The sequence below is a fragment of the Eschrichtius robustus genome, chromosome 12 (assembly GCF_028021215.1).
Source record: "Eschrichtius robustus isolate mEscRob2 chromosome 12, mEscRob2.pri, whole genome shotgun sequence".
Lineage (NCBI taxonomy): Eukaryota > Metazoa > Chordata > Mammalia > Artiodactyla > Eschrichtiidae > Eschrichtius > Eschrichtius robustus.
The window spans coordinates 11,288,868-11,307,394 of record NC_090835.1 but is presented as its reverse complement, the minus strand read 5'-3'; the positions used below and the strand labels follow the sequence as shown (position 1 = coordinate 11,307,394).

Sequence of the window (18,527 nt, the reverse complement as noted above, 5' to 3'; positions counted from 1 at the left end):
ATTAGTTTTTTGTTTTTGTTTTTTTAAAGGGGGGAGAACAAAGAGGCTGGGATTAATCATTGTCGTGGGACATTTCTTAATTGAAGTTTTGGGAGTCTGGTTTATGATTATCTGCCAAGTGGTCCATGGGTTGGGGGTCTGTTAGCTCATCTTGCCCTGGAGAACAACCTGAGTTTGTACGTTAATGATGATATGATGATATCTATAATAGCAGTTTTAGTACATTATCGATGTCATCAACAACAGCAGTTTCAGTCATCCATCTGGTTGATTAGTGTTAAGTTAGCACAGGATTGAGGTCAGAGGAGATAAGAAAGGGAATAAAGTATAGGATAGAGAGATTAATGATAAACTTGGTAAGGGAACTTGGTTTTAGGGAGACTCAGTTTCAAGTGTGGGTTCATTTCTGGGCTCTCTGTTCTGTCCGTTGATCTATGTGTCTGTTTTTCCGCCAGCACCATACTGTTTTGGTTATTGTAGCTTTGCAGAATAGCTTGAAATCAGGTAGCGTGATATCTCCAGCTTTGTTCTTCATTTCAAGATTGTTTTGGCTACTCAGTCTTTTGTGTTCCTGTACAAATTGTAGAATTATTTGTTCTACTTCTGTGAGAAGTGCCATTGGTATTTTGATAGGAGTTGCATTGAATCTGTAGATTATCTTGGGTAATATGGTTATTTTAACAATATTTATTCTTCCAATCCATGACCATGGTATATCATCTTACATCTTGTGTCATCTTCCATTTCTTTAATCAGTGCCTTACAGTTTTCTGAGTACAGGTCTTTTACCTCCTTAGGTAGGTCTATTCCTAGATATTTTATTCTTTTTGATGCAGTTGTAAATGGGATTTTTTTTCTTGCTTTCTTTTTCTGGTAGTTCATTGTTAGTGTGTACAGACACAATAGATTTCTATATATTAACTTTGTATTCTGCAACTTTACTGAATTCATTGATGAGTTTTTTTGGTGGTGTCTAGAATTTTTTATATGTACTATCGTGTTATCTGCAAACAATGGCAGTTTTACTTCCTTTCCAGTTTGGATTCTTTTAATTTCTTTTTCTTGTCACTTTTTTTATGAAAAGGTATTTGTTACAAAGGAAAGTAAAAATTAAAAAAGTAGTTGAATTGTCTAGAGACCAAGCAGTAGTAATAGCATCAAGTCCTGAAAAATGTGACTTGTATGCGAATTCCCCTGACCCTCGTGCTTCTGACTTCAGAACCTGCTTCATCCTACGTGTGAAGATTAGTAGGCTTTTTTCATATAAAGATACAAGTATTTATTACAGATTTATAGTGGACTCTTGATGTTCGTGGGAAATACATCCAGACATATTAATGACTTGACAAGTTAGCAAATACTGTATTTGCTAAAGCTCTCCAGCACTGATTTCTTTTGGGGCCCTTTTTTACATTGTTATTGCATCATCAGAATTTCTGACTGAGTGAAGATGCTGCACTGTGGTGTGGTTTCCCAGTGATTGACTAGGGATGCTTACTAGCAAATTGTTCTGTACACTAGCAAATTGATTTTCTTCAGCAGTTCTTTGGATGTAGATTTAGTAAAACCATTACTAACGTGCTGTTAATGAAAGTTGTAGTGAACATAGGAAATAGTCATTAGAAACCTTTTGAAGTGAATTTTCTTCAGGAGAAGAGGTTAGCAGGAATGAGAGTTTTCAGGCTCCTAATTGAAATTGTGGGTTTGAGAACATTTTAATCCTCAAGAGTTGTCTTTGTAAAGGAGATTGCTGCATAGTAGCTCTATTGGTATTAGCAGGCAGTAGGGATTAATTAGTTGTTTGAAATGAGTTGAGTTAGAGTGACAGGCATTTAATTAGTTAGTTCCCTATGTCATTATGCTTAGTAAAAAGTTCTTATCTAAAGAATTCTCATCTGTTATATTCAGATTTCATAGCTTCTTATCAAAGAAAACATAGTGTCTTTCACCTAGTTTTAATGTTGCTACCGAAAAATAACTTTTAATTCATGTTGCTACTATTTGGGGTGTATTAAATAAAACCTAACCAATAGTTAACTTGAAAAATAAACTGTTCACCTGAAGTCCCCCCCCCCAAGGCAAAACTGCTTGCCAAATTACCATAAATTTACCATCAAAAAAGAACAAAACAAAAAAACCCTGGCAATTTCAATCCTAAAACCTGGAGACTGGGCTTCCCTGGTGGCGCAGTGGTTGAGAATCTGCCTGCCAATGCAGGGGACATGGGTTCGCGCCCTGGTCTGGGAAGATACCACATGCCACGGAGCAGCTAGGCCCGTGAGCCACAACTACTGAGCCTGCGCGTCTGGAGCCTGTGCCCTGCAACAAGAGAGGCCGCGACAGTGAAAGGCCCGCGCACCGCGATGAAGAGTGGCCCCCGCTTGCCACAACTAGAGAAAGCCCTCACACAGAAACGAAGACCCAACACAGCCAAAAATAAATTAAAACAAAAAACAAACAAAAAAAAAACAACCCCTTTGCTTTCATTCTCCAAACTCTATTAAAAAAAACAAAACAAAACAAAACAAAACAAAAAAACCTGGAGACTTGCCTAACTGGACCCTTTAAAGGAGTGGTCTTCAGTCCACAAGTATATCAAGAGTGCCTCTGACAGCAGAGAGACATTTCTTGAGTGGTTTGTGAGGACCAGTATAGCAGTTAAGGGTTGAATATTAAATATTATGCATCCGAGTGGGTCTGGAGCCTTAAATATCACTCCTTCAGAGAGGCTTTCCTTGGGTACCCAGTCATCCTGTATTATCTCCTCTGTAGAATATATTTGTTGTGTGATGTTTTTATATTTGTTTCCTAGTTTCTTTTCTTTTCCTTCCCTCTGTTGTTGAATAAGTGAGTGAATAAATAAACGAATGAATAAAGGCAGAGGCAAAGTAGCTTTGTGGGTTGATAAAACCATAAAGGAGGGGGTGAACAATAATAGGTGTTTGTGAATCATTACAATACAGATTCATTATCTGTGTCTGCTGTTGATGATTGGATCATCTGCGAAGCGGGCTTTTATAATTGGCCTGCCGACATTAGAACATTAGAACATCTAGAGCAGAGTTTGTAATGTAAGTGCCTAGCATGAGAGCCGCAAGCCCTTCTCCCTCATCTGTGTGGATAACACAGATGAAAGAAGAGCACAGCGCTCACTGTGCCCACGTGGAAGCCGCTGCCAGTCAGTTTGAGTTGGCAGACCAGATGGAAAACATTGGCATCTAGACCACAGTCTACATGGGGGCCGGTCCGTGCCAGAACCTAAGGATGCCTTTATCTTTTTGGCTAGTGTTTTTTGAAGAGTTAGAAGTGTTTTTTTGAGTCAGTATTGTTGCAAATTACACCATTTTTTGAAGGGTAATCCTGGAAATTTATGATTTTGCACAAAGTTTTTATTACTTGGTTTGCTTCAGAAAAATAACTTTTCAGTTTGGTTTATTTGGAATGATGGCCCATTTTCAGAGTCTGGGCCATTTGGAGATGAGAGGCCTTAATTGATTATGCCCCTAAGAAACCTAAAATTAAAAAAAATTGCATGCTACTTAATTCTTTCTGGTAAGGACTGAAGAGAATCCCTCCCTCTCAGAACAAACAAAAAACAAAAACAAACCCACTGGGATTTTGAGAGATGTTATTCCTTGGTTAGTAATATTTAAATCTCAAATGAATCTTGACATATGCTTTTAAACTTATGTCCTGTGGGAAGGAATTATGTCTGTAGTTGGAAGTAACTCTGGCACATAAAACTGAGAACAAATTACTGTCTTTTGGGAAATTATTTAAGGAAATGTTGTCCAAAATGTTCTAAAGTAGAGAGAAAATGAACATTGTGTGATCCTTGAAATACTGCTGTAGTGAATGATCTTTTCTAGCCCCTTAAAAAGAGGTTTTAGGGAGATATCCTTAGATACGATGTATGTGTTCACAGTGGTAACTACTATATGAAACGTTCAGAAAGAAAAGAAGAAGAATATGTGTTAAGTGGGACAGTTTTCCCCAAAACTAAGAGGAACTTAGACTTGGAAGAGCACACTATGTTTAATTCATTTCCCAGCTTATAAATAAGTATTAAAACATTGGAGTAGATTTTAAAATGCCGATTTTAAAGCCCAGAGGCTTTTTCCTTATACTGAAACTATAAAACATGGATTTTTCTATTAGAAGACATTTGTAAGTTAGTATCCTTTTAGAATATTAAAGGACAAAACAGGATTAGCAATGACTTGTTCCTGAACTAGTTGTCATAATTCCTTGTGACTGAATGTATTCATGAATTTCACTACTATTGTAGTAGGTAATTTATCTTCTAATTCTAGTTGTGTCCTAGATATGATATACAAGAAGATGATATTTGATTATTCCATTTAAGAAATCTTTTATTTGGAAACAATTTCAAATTTACAGAAAATTTGCGGGAATAAAAGCATTCCAAAAAACATTTATATACCCTTTATTGAGGTCGAACATTTTACTTCATTTGCTTTATCATTCATGCACTGCGTGTGTCACCTTAGGTAAGTAAGATCTATGCACCATGGCCCTTATTCTTAAATACTTAAGTTTGTATTTTCTAAGTTTAAGAATATTCCCTTGCATAACTAATTTAGTTGCCAACTTCATTATGTTAGAAAATGATACCTCACATTTTATCTCTTCCTATTTTGTCACTTGACCCGATAATGTTGTTTATAGCGTTTTTGTTCTCCATTGCAGGATCCATTCTCGGGTCAGGTACTGCATTTAGTTGTCATGTCTCTTTAGTCCCCTCTATCTAGTCTGAAACATTTTTACAGCCTTGATCTTTTATGACATTGACATCTTTGGAAAATTACCCTCCCTCCCCCGCCTTTTTAAGAGAATGTTCCTCTGTTTTGGATCTTTCTTCATGATTAGATTTAGTTTATGCATTCTCAGCTGAAATAGTATATGGGGGATATTGTGTCCTCGTAGTAATACTTGTGTAGGCACATGAAGTCCATCTGAGAAGTCCACGTGAAGTCAAGAGGTTGTCTGATTTCTCCATTGTATAATTGCTTGTTTTTCCCTCTGCAGCTGATGCGTGGTTTGTGGGGTACACTTTAAGATCATGGAAATACCCTACTCCTCATCAAAAGTTCCCCTAGATCTACCTTTCATTTTAAATAACTTCAGCAAAAAATAGGTTGCCATTCTTTTTTTTTAACTATTGTAAGTTGAAATATAAGAGTAACATTATCAGTAATTCTACTTATTAGTGAAATATAAGAACCATAATAATGCTACAAACTAGGACAGTTGGTATTGATAATAACAGTTTTCCATTTGAATTAAAGTTCTTGGAAAGAAAAACGACTAACTTGTGTATGTATTGGCCATATCTTCTCACTTGTCAAATGTGTAAATTTTGGCGATTAAACAATTGAGTCATAGTGTGAGAAGACCACTCTGCTTAACATGTGAAAGTAGTTTCTTCTGGCTGAAAGGAGAAATTTAGTATGAGTCTTTTGTTGTGCTCTTCCATTCTGTCTTTACAAAGTAGCTTGATAACTAAAGCCTTAAAAAATAAAAAGATTCTTAGAGAAAGAGACTGTGAGACATTTGTCAAAGCAGGTATTTTTCCACTTGTGTTTAAAGTTTATTGAATTGGATTGGACTGCTACTACAGAGGAACAGATTAAACAAAGAGAAACTTCTTCTCCCATGTTGTTAATAGCTTGATATCTGCATTTGTTCATTTAAAAGAGCAATGGTGAAGTCTAATCTGTTCCATTTGGAATCTCTACTTTAAAGCCCTGAAATGTATGAGTATTTCACTGTGTTCTCACTAGTGTCAGATATCATGGTATATAAGCAGCCAGTGCTGCATGGTACATATCTGTACATTAACCTGTTTACAAAGAATAGACCCCTCCCCCATTCTTATTGTCTTAGAGTACGCTCAGTGAAGTGTCCTTTCACTACTACAGGTCCACTGCCTCATGTTTTCTGCCTTCCTGGTGTTAACTTTTACCTTGGTTGTTCTCTTTCCTTCCCCTTTTCTATTTGCCTCATTCCTACCATCTGCAGTAATAAATTTAGGTAAGCTCTGTGTGCTGAAGTTGACACTAACAAAACTTTATGGGACAAGGTCTGCTTTTTGCCTTTGGTATACTAATGAATTTTTGGAAGAAAAAAAAAAGAGCCACATTTTTCCTACTGCTGTAGGCATTCATCTCTTGCTTAACTATATTTTAAATGAGAGGCCTATGAATAAAACATAAAACCATAAATGTTAGAGCTGGAAGTGATTTTGGAAATACTCTTCCAAGTACCTTTTTTTCTACTAAGAAAGCTTAATCCTGAGGGTAAGATGACTTGCATGTGGTTAGTAAGTAGTGTAATTGGTGATAACATTCCTGGACCTTGAGATAGTCTTTTTTTTACCATCTTATTTTGCTTCAATTTTATCTTGTCCCAAGCCAAATTCCAAAGATACTACCTTGTGACTTTGGGTACACGTTGATAACTGCAGTTCTGTCCACTGTCACAAAATCACAGTGAGTGCCACTTGTGATATTGAATTTGAGTTATTAAGTGAAGGTCAGTTTATGTTTCATACACTATTTAGGAAGACAGGTATGAAAGCATATTTTTACTTCTCTTCACAGATCTTAGAAATGACGGGACTTTGAGCAAATGACTTAACCTGTCTTTGCCTTGGTTTTCTCATCTGAAAAATGAGGATAATGCTACTTACTTCATAGGGTTGTTATATGGATTAAGTAAGTTAATATTGATTAATATTTGCTAAGTACTTAGAACAGTGCTTCATGTTATTTAAGTGTTTGTTAAAATAAATAGCATGATACACAATTAAGTAGTACTTTTTTTTTTTTTTTAAACATCTTTATTGGAGTATAATTGCTTTACAATGGTGTGTTAGTTTCTGCTTTATAACAAAGTGAATCAGTTATAATTAAGTAGTACTTTTAAAGCATCTACTTGTTTCCTGAATTGCTAGTCTCAGTTTAGTGGCATTTCGACAGCATAGAAATAAATTCTGTTATTTAGAGCACAACTGCCAACTTAGTGGTTTAGTCATTCAACACAAACTTTGAAAAGTGACGATTAAGATTTGATACGAAGAAAGAAGTTGAAAATGCTTCCAAATCTGTAAAGTTGTTATACCACAAAATCCATTCATCAAAGCTAATGAATGATTTTTGAACATTTTGCTGTACTCAAGACATCTGGGGATTAAAAACCCGAAGATTTGATTACCTAATTTTCAGCCATTGCAGATTAGCAGTGCCAGGTGAATTAGGGAAAGTTATTGTTAACATCTGCCAGCAGTGAGAAGTAATGGTGAAGAGAGAGATGAACATTTATGAAAGTTCAGGGGCAGCCGTGTATACTGCAGCCCCATACATCATTTTATCATGGGCTGGTACTATAATTGATGATCATAATCATAAAATTTTACTGCCAGAAGGGCCCTTAAGGGTTACCAAATTTAGTTTTCATGGTTTTTGGTTTTTTTTTAACTATTTTAAGTATTTTCACTTTTTTTTTTTTTGCCCGCACCGCGTGCCATGTGGGATCTTAGTTCCCCAACCAGGGATAGAACCCGAGCCCCCTGCAGTGGAAGCACAGGTTATTTTTTTTTTTTTTTAACATCTTTATTGGAGTATAATTGCTTTACATTGTTGTTTTAGTTTTTGCTGTATAGCAAAGTGAATCAGCTGTACGTATACATATATCCCCATATCCCCTCCCTCTTGCGTCTCCCTCCCACCCTCCCTGTCCCACCCCTCTAGGTGGTCACAAAGCACCGCGCTGATCTCCCTGTGCTATGCAGCTGTTTCCCACTAGCTATCTGTTTTACATTTGGTAGTGTATATATGTCCATGCCACTCTCTCACTTCATCCCAGCTTACCCTTCCCCCCTCCCCCCTCCCCATGTCCTCAAATCCATTCTCTATGTCTGCATCTTTATTCCTGTCCTGCCCCTAGGTTTTTCAGAACTTTTTTTTTTTTTTTTTAGATTCCATATATATGTGTTAGCATATGGTATTTGTCTTTCTCTTTCTGACTTACTTCACTCTGTATGACACACTCTAGGTCCATCCACCTCACTACAAATAACTCAATTTCCTTTCTTTTTATGGCTGAGTAATATTCCATTGTATATATGTGCCACATCTTCTTTATCCATTCATCTGTCGATGGACACTTAGGTTGCTTCCATGTCCTGGCTATTGTAAATAGTGCTGCAATGAACATTGTGGTACGTGACTCTTTTTGAATTATGGTTTTCTCAGGGTATATGCCCAGTAGTGGGGTTGCTGGGTCATATGGTAGTTCTATTTTTAGTTTTATAAGGAACCTCCATACTGTTCTCCATAGTGGCTGTATCAATTTACATTCCCACCAACAGTGTAGAAGGGTTCTCTTTTCTCCACACCCTCTCCAGCATTTACTGTTTGTAGATTTTTTGATGATGGCCATTCTGACTGGTGTGAGGTGATACCTTATTGTAGTTTGATTTGCATTTCTCTAATGATTAGTGATGTTGAGCATCCTTTGATGTGTTTGTTGGCAATCTGTATATCTTCTTTGGAGAAATGTCTGTTTAGGTCTTCTGCCCATTTTTGGATTGGGTTGTTTGTTTTTTTGATATTGAGCTCCATGGGCTGCTCGTATATTTTGGAGATTAAACCTTTGTCAGTTGCTTCGTTTGCAAATATTTTCTCCCATTCTGAGGGTTGTCTTTTCATCTTGTTTATGGTTCCCTTTGTTGTGCAAAAGCTTTTAAGTTTCATTAGGTCCCATTTGTTTATTTTTGTTTTTATTTCCCTTTCTCTAGGAGGTGGGTCAAAAAGGATCTTGCTGTGATTTATGTCATAGAGTGTTCTGCCTATGTTTTCCTCTAAGAGTTTTACAGTGTCTGGCCTTACATTTAGGTCTTTAATCCATTTGGAGTTTATTTTTGTGTGTGGTGTTAGGGAGTGTTCTAATTTCATTCTTTTCCATGTAGCTGTCCCGTTTTCCCAGCACCATTTGTTGAAGAGGCTGTCTTTTCTCCATTGTGTACTCTTGCCTCTTTTATCAAAGATAAGGTGACCATATGTGCATGGGTTTATCTCTGGGCTTTCTATCCTGTTCCATTGATCTATATTTCTGTTTTTGTTCCAGTACCATACCTTCTTGATTACTGTAGCTTTGTAGTATAGTCTGAAGTCAGGGAGCCTGATTCCTCCACCTCCGTTTTTCCTTCTCAAGATTGCTTTGGCTATTCGGGGTCTTCTCTGTTTCCATACAAATTGTGAAATTGTTTGTTGTAGTTCTGTGAAAAATGCCATTGGTAGTTTGATAGGGATTGCATTGACTCTATATTGTTTTGGGTAGTATAGTCATTTTCCAATGTTGATTCTTCCAATCCAAGAACATGGTATATCTCTCCATCTGTTTGTACCATTTTTAATTTCTTTCATCAGTGTCTTATAGTTTTCTGCACACAGGTCTTTTGTCTCCTTAGGTAGGTTTATTCCTAGGTATTTTATTCTTTTTGTTGCAATGGTAAATGGGAGTGTTTCCTTAATTTCTCTTTCAGATTTTTCATCATTAGTGTATAGGAATGAAAGAGATTTCTGGGAAGCACAGATTCTTAACCACGGGACTGCCAGGGAAGTCCCTAGTTTTCTTGTTTTACAATTTATAAAATAACCCTGAAACACCAAGAACACATTAAATCATGTTCTATAGACTGTGAGAAGTTAACCAAGTATGTATTTCATTTTGGAAAGCTTTCTGTGCAAGCTGTTTTAAAAGTTTTGGTACCTAAAATCTTTAGCTACAATTTTTGGCTGGTTTATTATGTATAGTACCTTTTCCTAATATACCAAATAAATGAGCCATTATCTCATACAGACCTCTCCTCAGGTATTAATTAAAGCCTATTACAGTTCACAATGGCGATCTTTAAGAGATATAATCCACCACTATTGAGCTATGTGACCTTGGGAATTTATTTCTTGTTCTGTAACATGGTAGTGATAATTGCCTCCCTTTACATCATACATTTCTAAAAAATGTAAAACACACAAAACGTCAAAATTACCATCTTAACTCTTTGAGTGTACAGTACTGTTAAATACATTCACATTTTTGTGTAACCATCACTGCTATCCATCTATAGGACCTTTGATCTTCCCAACCTGAAATTCTGTACCCACTAAGCATTAATTCCTTGTTTCCCCCTCTCTAGCCTTTGGCAACTACCATTCTATTTTCTGTCTCTATGAATTTAACTACTCTAGGCTGCTTATTTAAATAGAATCATGAAGTATTTGTCTTTTTTGTGACTGACCTTACACTTAGCATAATGTCTTCAAGGTTCATCCACGGTGTAGCATGAATAAGGTTTTCTTTTCTTAACGTCTTTATTGGAGTATAATTGCTTTACATTGTTGTGTTAGTTTCTGCTGTATAACAAAGTGAATCAGCTGTATGTATACATATATCCCCATGTCCCCTCCCTCTTATGCCTCCCTCCCACCCTCCCTATCCCACCCCTCTACGTGGTCACAGAGCACCGAGCTGATCTCCCTGTGCTCTGCAGCTACTTTCCACTAGCTGTCTGTTTTACATTTGGTAGTGTATATATGTCAGTGCTACTCTTTCACTTTGTCCCAGCTTCACCTTCCCCTTCCCTGTGTCCTCAAGTCCATGAATAAGGTTTTTAAGGCTGAAAAATACTGCATCGTAGGACTAGACCACACTTCACCTGCTCATCTGCAGGTGGGTGCTCAGGTTGCTTCCACTTTGTGGCTATTATGAATAATTCAGCTGTGAACATGGTTATACAAATACCTCTTCAAGTTCCTGCTTTCATTTGGGTAAATACCCAGAAGTGGAATTGCTAGATCATGTGGTAATTCTATTTTTAATTTTTTGAGGAACTGCCATATTGTTTTTCATTCTCCAACCCCTGACAACCACTGGTCTTTTTACTGTTTTCATAGTTTTGACTTTTTCATAATGTGATATTGTTGGAATCATGCAGTATGTAGTCTTTCCACATTGGGTCTTTCATTAAATATGCATTTGAGGCTCCTCCATGTCTTTTGTGGCTTGATAGCTAATTTCTTTTAGTACTGAATAATACAACATTGTCTGGATGTACCAGTCTATCCATTCACTTATTGAAGGACATCTTGGTTGCTTTCAGGTTTTAACAGTTATAAATAACGATGCTGTAAGCATTTAATGTGTGAGTTTTTGTGTGGACTTAAGTTTGTAAATACCAAGGAGTGTCATTGTTGGATTGTGTGGTAAGAGTATGTTTGGTTTTGTAAGAAACTGTCAAAGTGTCTTCCAAAGTGGCTGTACCATTTCGCAAACCTATCAGCAATGACTGATAGTTCCTCTTGCTCCACATCCTCATCAGCATTTGGTGTTATCAAAGAGTACCAGATTTGGGCCACTCTGATTGCTTTGTGGTGTTATCTCATTGTTTTAATTTGCATTTCCCTGGTGACACATGATGTGGTGCATCTTTTCATATGCTTATTTGCCATCTGTTTATCTTCTTAGATGAGATGTCTGTTAAGATCTTTGGCTCATATTTTAATTGGATTGTTTGTTTTCGTATTGTTGAGTTTTTAAAGTTCTTTGTATATTTCCCATAACAGTCCTTTATGGAATATCTTTTGCACATATTTTTCTCTTACTCTGTGGCTTGTTTTCCGAGTCTCTTGGCATTGTCTTTTGCAGAGCAGAAGTTCTTAATGAAGTTATCTTATTATTTCTTTCATAGATTGTGCCTTTGGTTTTACCTTTGCCCATTTTTTAATCAGGTTATATTTTTTTGTTCTTGTGTTATGGCTAGTTTTGATATATGTAGTTTTGATATCATGACTAGATCTTCACATATAAATCGTATATGTGAAAGTTCTGAGAATTATAATGTCTGTATGTATAAATAAAGTAGTGATTATGGTTGTGTTAACTTTCTTCCTTTCTTTCTCTCTCTTTCTTTCTTTCTCTCTCTCTTTTTCTTTCTCTCTCTCTGTCTCTGTCTCTCTCTCTCCTCTCTCTCTTTCACATTTTTTCTGAGATTAGCCCAAACTCCACTGAACAGGAGGGGAAAAATAAAAAAGTAGAGCACTTTTGGGGTTATGTAGAAGAAATTAATTTGTAAAATCGGAATTCATTGTGCTTGGTACAATTGGTACTTGTAGACAGTTTTGGAATGAATGTGTGGCGAACAATTGGCCGATGTTAGGGCCTTGAAAATAGTTCCATTTGTTTAATTACTCCATGTTGATATATTTCATAATCCTGAGCTGTACCTAATAAATAAGAGGTCACTTGAGAAATAAACATTTGGCAAATAAAATATATGAATATGTAAATATATAAAATCAGTATCAATTGTGACTCATTAGGTGTACTTCATAATTGCAGTCAAAATAAAGAATATGACAAGAAAGATGGAAGACCTGTTAGGAGAGAATTATGATACTTCACTGAACGATATAAGGGATTTGAATGTTTGAGTGGACACACCATGTGCCTAGGTGGAGAGACTTGGTTAAATATCAAGAGTTGATAAAGGACAGTTAGTATTTTAACAGAATTATTAATTTCTAAAGTTTATTTCAAATGCGAGAGATGAAACACATTCCTGAACATTCCAACTTCTTGATCTGCTATATAGAATAATATATAGGATAAGCTACAGTAATTAATGTAGTCCTAATTTATTTCCAATTAGAAATAAACAGACTAATGGAAAAGAATTGAAGACTCAGATATAGAACTGTCTCTAAATGGAATTTGGTGTATCACATCAATCTAGTTAGGAAAGTGTGGATTTTTAAATGAGGAGTGAGGGCTTCCCTGGTGGTGTAGTGGTTAGGAATCCGCCTGCTAATACAGGGGACACGGGTTGGAGCCCTGGTCTGGGAAGACCCAACATGCTGCGGAGCATCTAGGTCCGTGCGCCACAACTACTGAGCCTGCGCTCTAGAGCCCCCAAGCCGCAACTACTGAGCCCGCATGCCACAACTACTGAAGCCCGCGCACCTAGAGCCCGTTCTCCGCAACAAGAGAAGCCACTACAGTGAGAAGCCCGTGCACCACAGTGAAGAGTAGCCCCAACTCGCCGCAACTAGAGAAAGCCTGCGCACAGCAACGAGGACCCAACACAGCCAAAAATAAATAATAAGTAAATAAATAAATACATAAATTTTAAATGAGGAGTGAGGTGACTATAGGTTATACATTTGTAAAAAGCACCTTTCTTGCATTGTGTAATCAAATCCGAGATGGATGAACATTTTAAATTTAAAAATATAAATACTGTTAGAAGATATTTAATTTTAGTCTTCTGACAGGAAGGTGGGAAACCAAAAAGAGAATATAATTGATTACATAAGGGAGGATCATGTTTATGAAGAAAACATTTTATAAGCCTTGTTAAAAGACTGACTCAGAAAAGCAACAGTGAATTTTAAGAGTATTGTCAAAATAATTTCAGTCCTAAAAATAGAAAACTTTGAACTTTTACTTCTGATTTACTTGTACCTTGTATGCAAAAATTCACGTATAGGTGGACGAATTAATAAATGTTCATATGTAGTTGTACGGTATTTCTTTTCTTAAACTTAAAAATACGTAAAAAATTATAGTAGTTTCAGAAGTATCTTTAATGGAAGACTGTGTCTTTGAATGAAAAAAATAATGCACCTCTTCAAGATTTATGGCTATTAGGAGTGTTTTCTTAAGGTATATTGTTATCGTCACTAAAAAATTAGTTATTTGCTAAGTTGGGTACGGAGTAATGTTGATGTGAAAGGTTTGCAGTGTTACATGTTTTAATAAACAACGATTAGTCTAAAAATGTTTTCTTTCATTCAGTCAGGTCAATTCAGTGAAGATATGATACCTACAGTGGGCTTCAACATGAGGAAAGTAACTAAAGGTAACGTCACAATAAAGGTACGTCAGCCTCTTGCCATACTTGATTTACATTGTTAGCAGATACAAACTAGGAATTTTTCTGTTTGTTTCTTTGCGTTTTACATGAGTATTGGCAGTTCTTAATTAATGAGTGGGCTTGTTCCAGAAGAGTGTAAATCAAGTTTTTTTTCTTTCTTGCTCTAATAGATCAAAATGTGTGTGTTGAAATGTTGTTAAGTGCCCATAAAAAACTTAGCATATGGGTTGCCAGAAGTATTATTTGGGATTTAGGTGTTCCTAGGAAATAAAAATCCCATCTTCAGAGTATTTGAAATGTGATACTATTACATTATTTCATGAGTAATATTTTATATTGAAAGATAATAATTGTTTATAATGTTGGTAATTTAGTATTACATTTGTGGTAGCAAATATGGTAAACTGGTTTTCCCTTTCTTTGCTAATAAGCCCTAAAATTAAAACTATAAAACAGTAAAAAGTTAACTAGTTTAACATAATTTTGTTTCTAGAGTAAGTTTGATAGGTTTGAATTGTGGACTGTTGGACTGTTTTTTAATTTATTAGTATTATTATTTTTGTATTCCTTGTTCCATGGGGGGAATTTACTTCTATAGCCTGAACTTAATGGCCATTTTACCCAGTTCTTGTGGTTCACAGAAGCTGTTTGCTGAATTCTTTCCGTAGCTTATCTAATGAAGCTGCTAATTTTTCATGTGTGTGTCTTCATGCGTGTTTCCAATGTCTGTGGCTAAATTGGAAGCCTCCTAAAGATAAATATCATGACTTCAGACCTTTACATAGCCCTACAGAGTAGCCATAATAGTGAAATTACTGTGGGTAGTAGCTTTCATATGGATAAAATAATTTTATATAAGAAAAGCACCTAGGTAGGAATGTTTTCTGTTATGTACAGAATAACTAAAAACGATTAGATGTTAATATATACCCAATCAGACAACTAAACTTAAATAGATTCTGAATGAACTGTTTTTTTCTGTCTTGGACTTCAAATATGGATGATGGCTGATTATGCAGATTCTAAGAGTGCTATTTCAAAAAATACGTATTTTCAATATTGGAAATTTATTGGTTAACAGGCAAAGAAGTATTGCACAAAAACTAAATCTTTGCTCAAGCACCACCTATTAGATCTAATGTAAACATATTCAGTATGAGCTTCAAGTTAGAAGTGGCCCCAAGAACTTCCAGATTAAGAGCTTGTTTGACCTCAAGGTTTTCAAAAGCAGTTTGGCTCTAACATTGTGGAAATGAGCATATCTGCTTGATCTTTCTTCCCTCCTTCTGCTGCTTTTTTCTTCAATGTGTTATTTGAAATATCTTTATTAAGAACTGTCTATCTTGATTTGAAGATTTGGGACATAGGAGGACAGCCCCGCTTCCGGAGCATGTGGGAACGGTACTGCAGAGGGGTCAACGCTATTGTGTAAGCCGCTTGCACGCCCGCTCTCCCCCCCCCCCCCCCCCCCGTCTCCCCCCTTGCAGTCAGTTTAGGTTTCAAGGGAAAACGCTGTTTTTCATACTTTTAAAGGCTCAATTTTTATTTTGGGCAATAACAGTCTTTCTTAGATATTCTCTTAGTGTAATCCCATTAACATCAGACTTTAAAAACAGAATGATAGAATGAGAGTTTTATTTGTTTTTTATGTAGCTAAGAGCTAATGGATATAAATGTTTTGCTATCATGTATTAGTCCTCTAAGAAGTCTACCTATCTACTTATTTTATTGAAGTATAGTTGATTTGCAATATTGTGTTGGTTTCAGGTATACAGCATAGTGATTCAGTAGTTTTAATTATATTCCATTATTGGTTATTGCAAGATAATGGGTATAATTCGCTGTGCTATACAGTATATCCTTGTTGCTTATCTAATTTTATATATAGCAGTTTGTATCTGTAGAACAGTCTATTAAAAAGTATTTTTGGGTGCAAGCCTTTTAAAATCGAGGACTTTATTTTAATGAACAGTTACAGTAGTATAAATTAAGAAAATTTAAAAATCTATTAATTGCGATCATCAAAGAATATGGTGGAGACATTGAGATCACTTTATTTTTGTTTAAAGTTACATGATAGATGCTGCAGATCGTGAAAAGATAGAAGCCTCGCGAAATGAACTACATAATCTTCTAGATAAGCCACAGTTACAAGGAATTCCAGTGAGTATGGAATACTGGTTAATTTTACATTATATAATTATAATATTTATAATTATATTATTACGAGTATAATTACACATTTTTATTTATTGTGTTTGAAATCAGTAAAATGTCTTTTGTTTTAAAGCCTGGAAGGCTTACATTTACTGAGTATCTGCCCCATACTGCTCAGTGTGCTGTTTATTCATTTCTTAACCAGCTGTTTATTGAACTATATGTAGTAGGAGCAGTGCTTAGTCCTGGGGAAATAGTAGTGAGCAGAAGTGAAAAGAAACATGCTTCCTACAATCATGGAGCTTATGGTTTAGTAGGAAACTAGGTAGATGGTATGAAATCATTTGAATAATACAGCTGTGATCAGTGCTACAAGGGAGAGGTACAAGGGGCTATCGAGTTGTAAGTTAGAGGGGAGACTTAATGTAGTTTGAGGGAAGAAGGAAGGATTCTCCGAGGAAGTGCTGCTTGAGCTGAGATGTGAGGAATGTGTAGGCATGTGAGGGATGTGACAGCTGGAGGAAAAGAGAGTTGCAGGCAGAGGCTCTTTGGTAGGAGGAGGTGGGGCACTGGGAGGAGGCCAGTGTTTCTAGAGCACAGAGCAGAGTGGGGAGGGTGGGGTAGAGTGTGGCGAGCCTGCGGCAGCCCAGACACTAAAACAGGCTGTGCGGGACTGGGTGTTTTTATTTATTTATTTATTTATTTATTTATTTAAACATCTTTATTGGAGTATAATTGCTTTACAATGGTGTGTTAGTTTCTGCTTTATAACAAGGTGAATCAGTTATACATATACGTATGTCCCCATATCTCTTCCCTCTTGCGTCTCCCTCCGTATCCCGCCCCCGTATCCCACCCCTCTAGGTGGGCACAAAGCACCGAGCTGGCCTCCCTGTGCTATGCGGCTGCTTCCCACTAGCTATCTGTTTTACATTTGGTAGTGTATATATGTCCATGCCACTCTCTCACTTTGTCCCAGCTTACCCTTCCCCCTCTCCGTATCCTCAACTCCATTCTATAGTAGGTCTGCATCTTTATTCCCGTCTTGCCCCTAGGTTCTTCTGATCATTTTTCTTTTCTTTTCTTTTCTTTTTTTTTTAGATTCCATATATATGTGTTAGCATACGGTATTTGTTTTTCTCTTTCTGACTTACTTCACGCTGTATGACAGACTCTAGGTCAACCCACCTCACTACAAATAACTCAATTTCGTTTCTTTTTATGGCTGAGTAATAGTCCATTGTATATATGTGCCACATCTTCTTTATCCATTCATCTGTTGATGGACACTTAGGTTGCATCCATCTCCTGGCTATTGTAAAAAGAGCTGCAATGAACATTTTGGTACATGACTCTTTTTGAATTATGGTTTTCTCAGGGTATATGCCCAGTAGTGGGATTGCTGGGTCGTATGGTAGTTCTATTTTTAGTTTTTTAAGGAACCTCCATACTGTTCTCCATAGTGGCTGTACCAGTTTACATTCCCACCAACAGTGCAAGAGGGTTCCATTTTCTCCACACCCTCTCCAGCATTTATTGTTTGTAGATTTTTTGATGATGGCCATTCTGACCGGTGTGAGGTGACACCTCATTGTAGTTTTGATTTGCATTTCTCTAATGATTAGTGATGTTGAGCATCCTTTGATGTGTTTGTTGGCAATCTGTATATCTTCTTTGGAGAAATGTCTATTTAGGTCTTCTGCCCATTTTTGGATTGGGTTGTTTGTTTTTTTGATATTGAGGTGCATGAGTTGCTTGTATGTTTTGGAGATTAATCCTTTGTCAGTTGCTTCCTTTGCAAATATTTTCTCCCATTCTGAGGGTTGTCTTTTCGTCTTGTTTATGGTTTCCTTTGCTGTGCGAAAGCTTTTAAGTTTCATTGGTTCCCATTCGTTTATTTTTGTTTTTATTTCCATTTCTCTAGGAGGTGGGTCAAAAAGGATCTTGCTGTGATTTATGTCATAGAGTGTTCTGCCTATGTTTTCCTCTAAGAGTTTGATGGTGTCTGGCCTTACATTTAGGTCTTTAATCCATTTGGAGTTTATTTTTGTGTATGGTGTTAGGGAGTGTTCTAATTTCATTCTTTTACATGTAGCTGTCCAGTTTTCCCAGCACCACTTATTGAAGAAGCTGTCTTTTCTCCACTGTATATTCTTGCCTCTTTTATCAAAGATAAGCTGACCATATGTGCATGGGTTTATCTCTGGGCTTTCTATCCTGTTCCATTGATCTATATTTCTGTTTTTGTGCCAGTACCATACTGTCTTGATTACTGTAGCTTTGTAGTATAGTCTGAAGTCAGGGAGCCTGATTCCTCCACCTCCGTTTTTCTTTCTCAAGATTGCTTTTGCTATTTGGAGTCTTTTGTGTTTCCATACAAATTGTGAAATTGTTTGTTGTAGTTCTGTGAAAA

The 18,527-nt window shown here is 36.4% G+C and overlaps 1 protein-coding gene across 1 annotated transcript in view; it reads left to right on the top strand.

The window, feature by feature from the left end:
• The window catches only part of ARL8B (ARF like GTPase 8B), a 62,083-nt gene that overhangs the window by 28,219 nt on the left and 15,337 nt on the right, over positions 1-18,527 (top strand). The window contains 3 exon segments of the mRNA XM_068557928.1: positions 13,879-13,959; positions 15,312-15,385; positions 16,027-16,120. Of these exon segments, the coding sequence (XP_068414029.1) occupies positions 13,879-13,959; positions 15,312-15,385; positions 16,027-16,120 (249 nt within the window).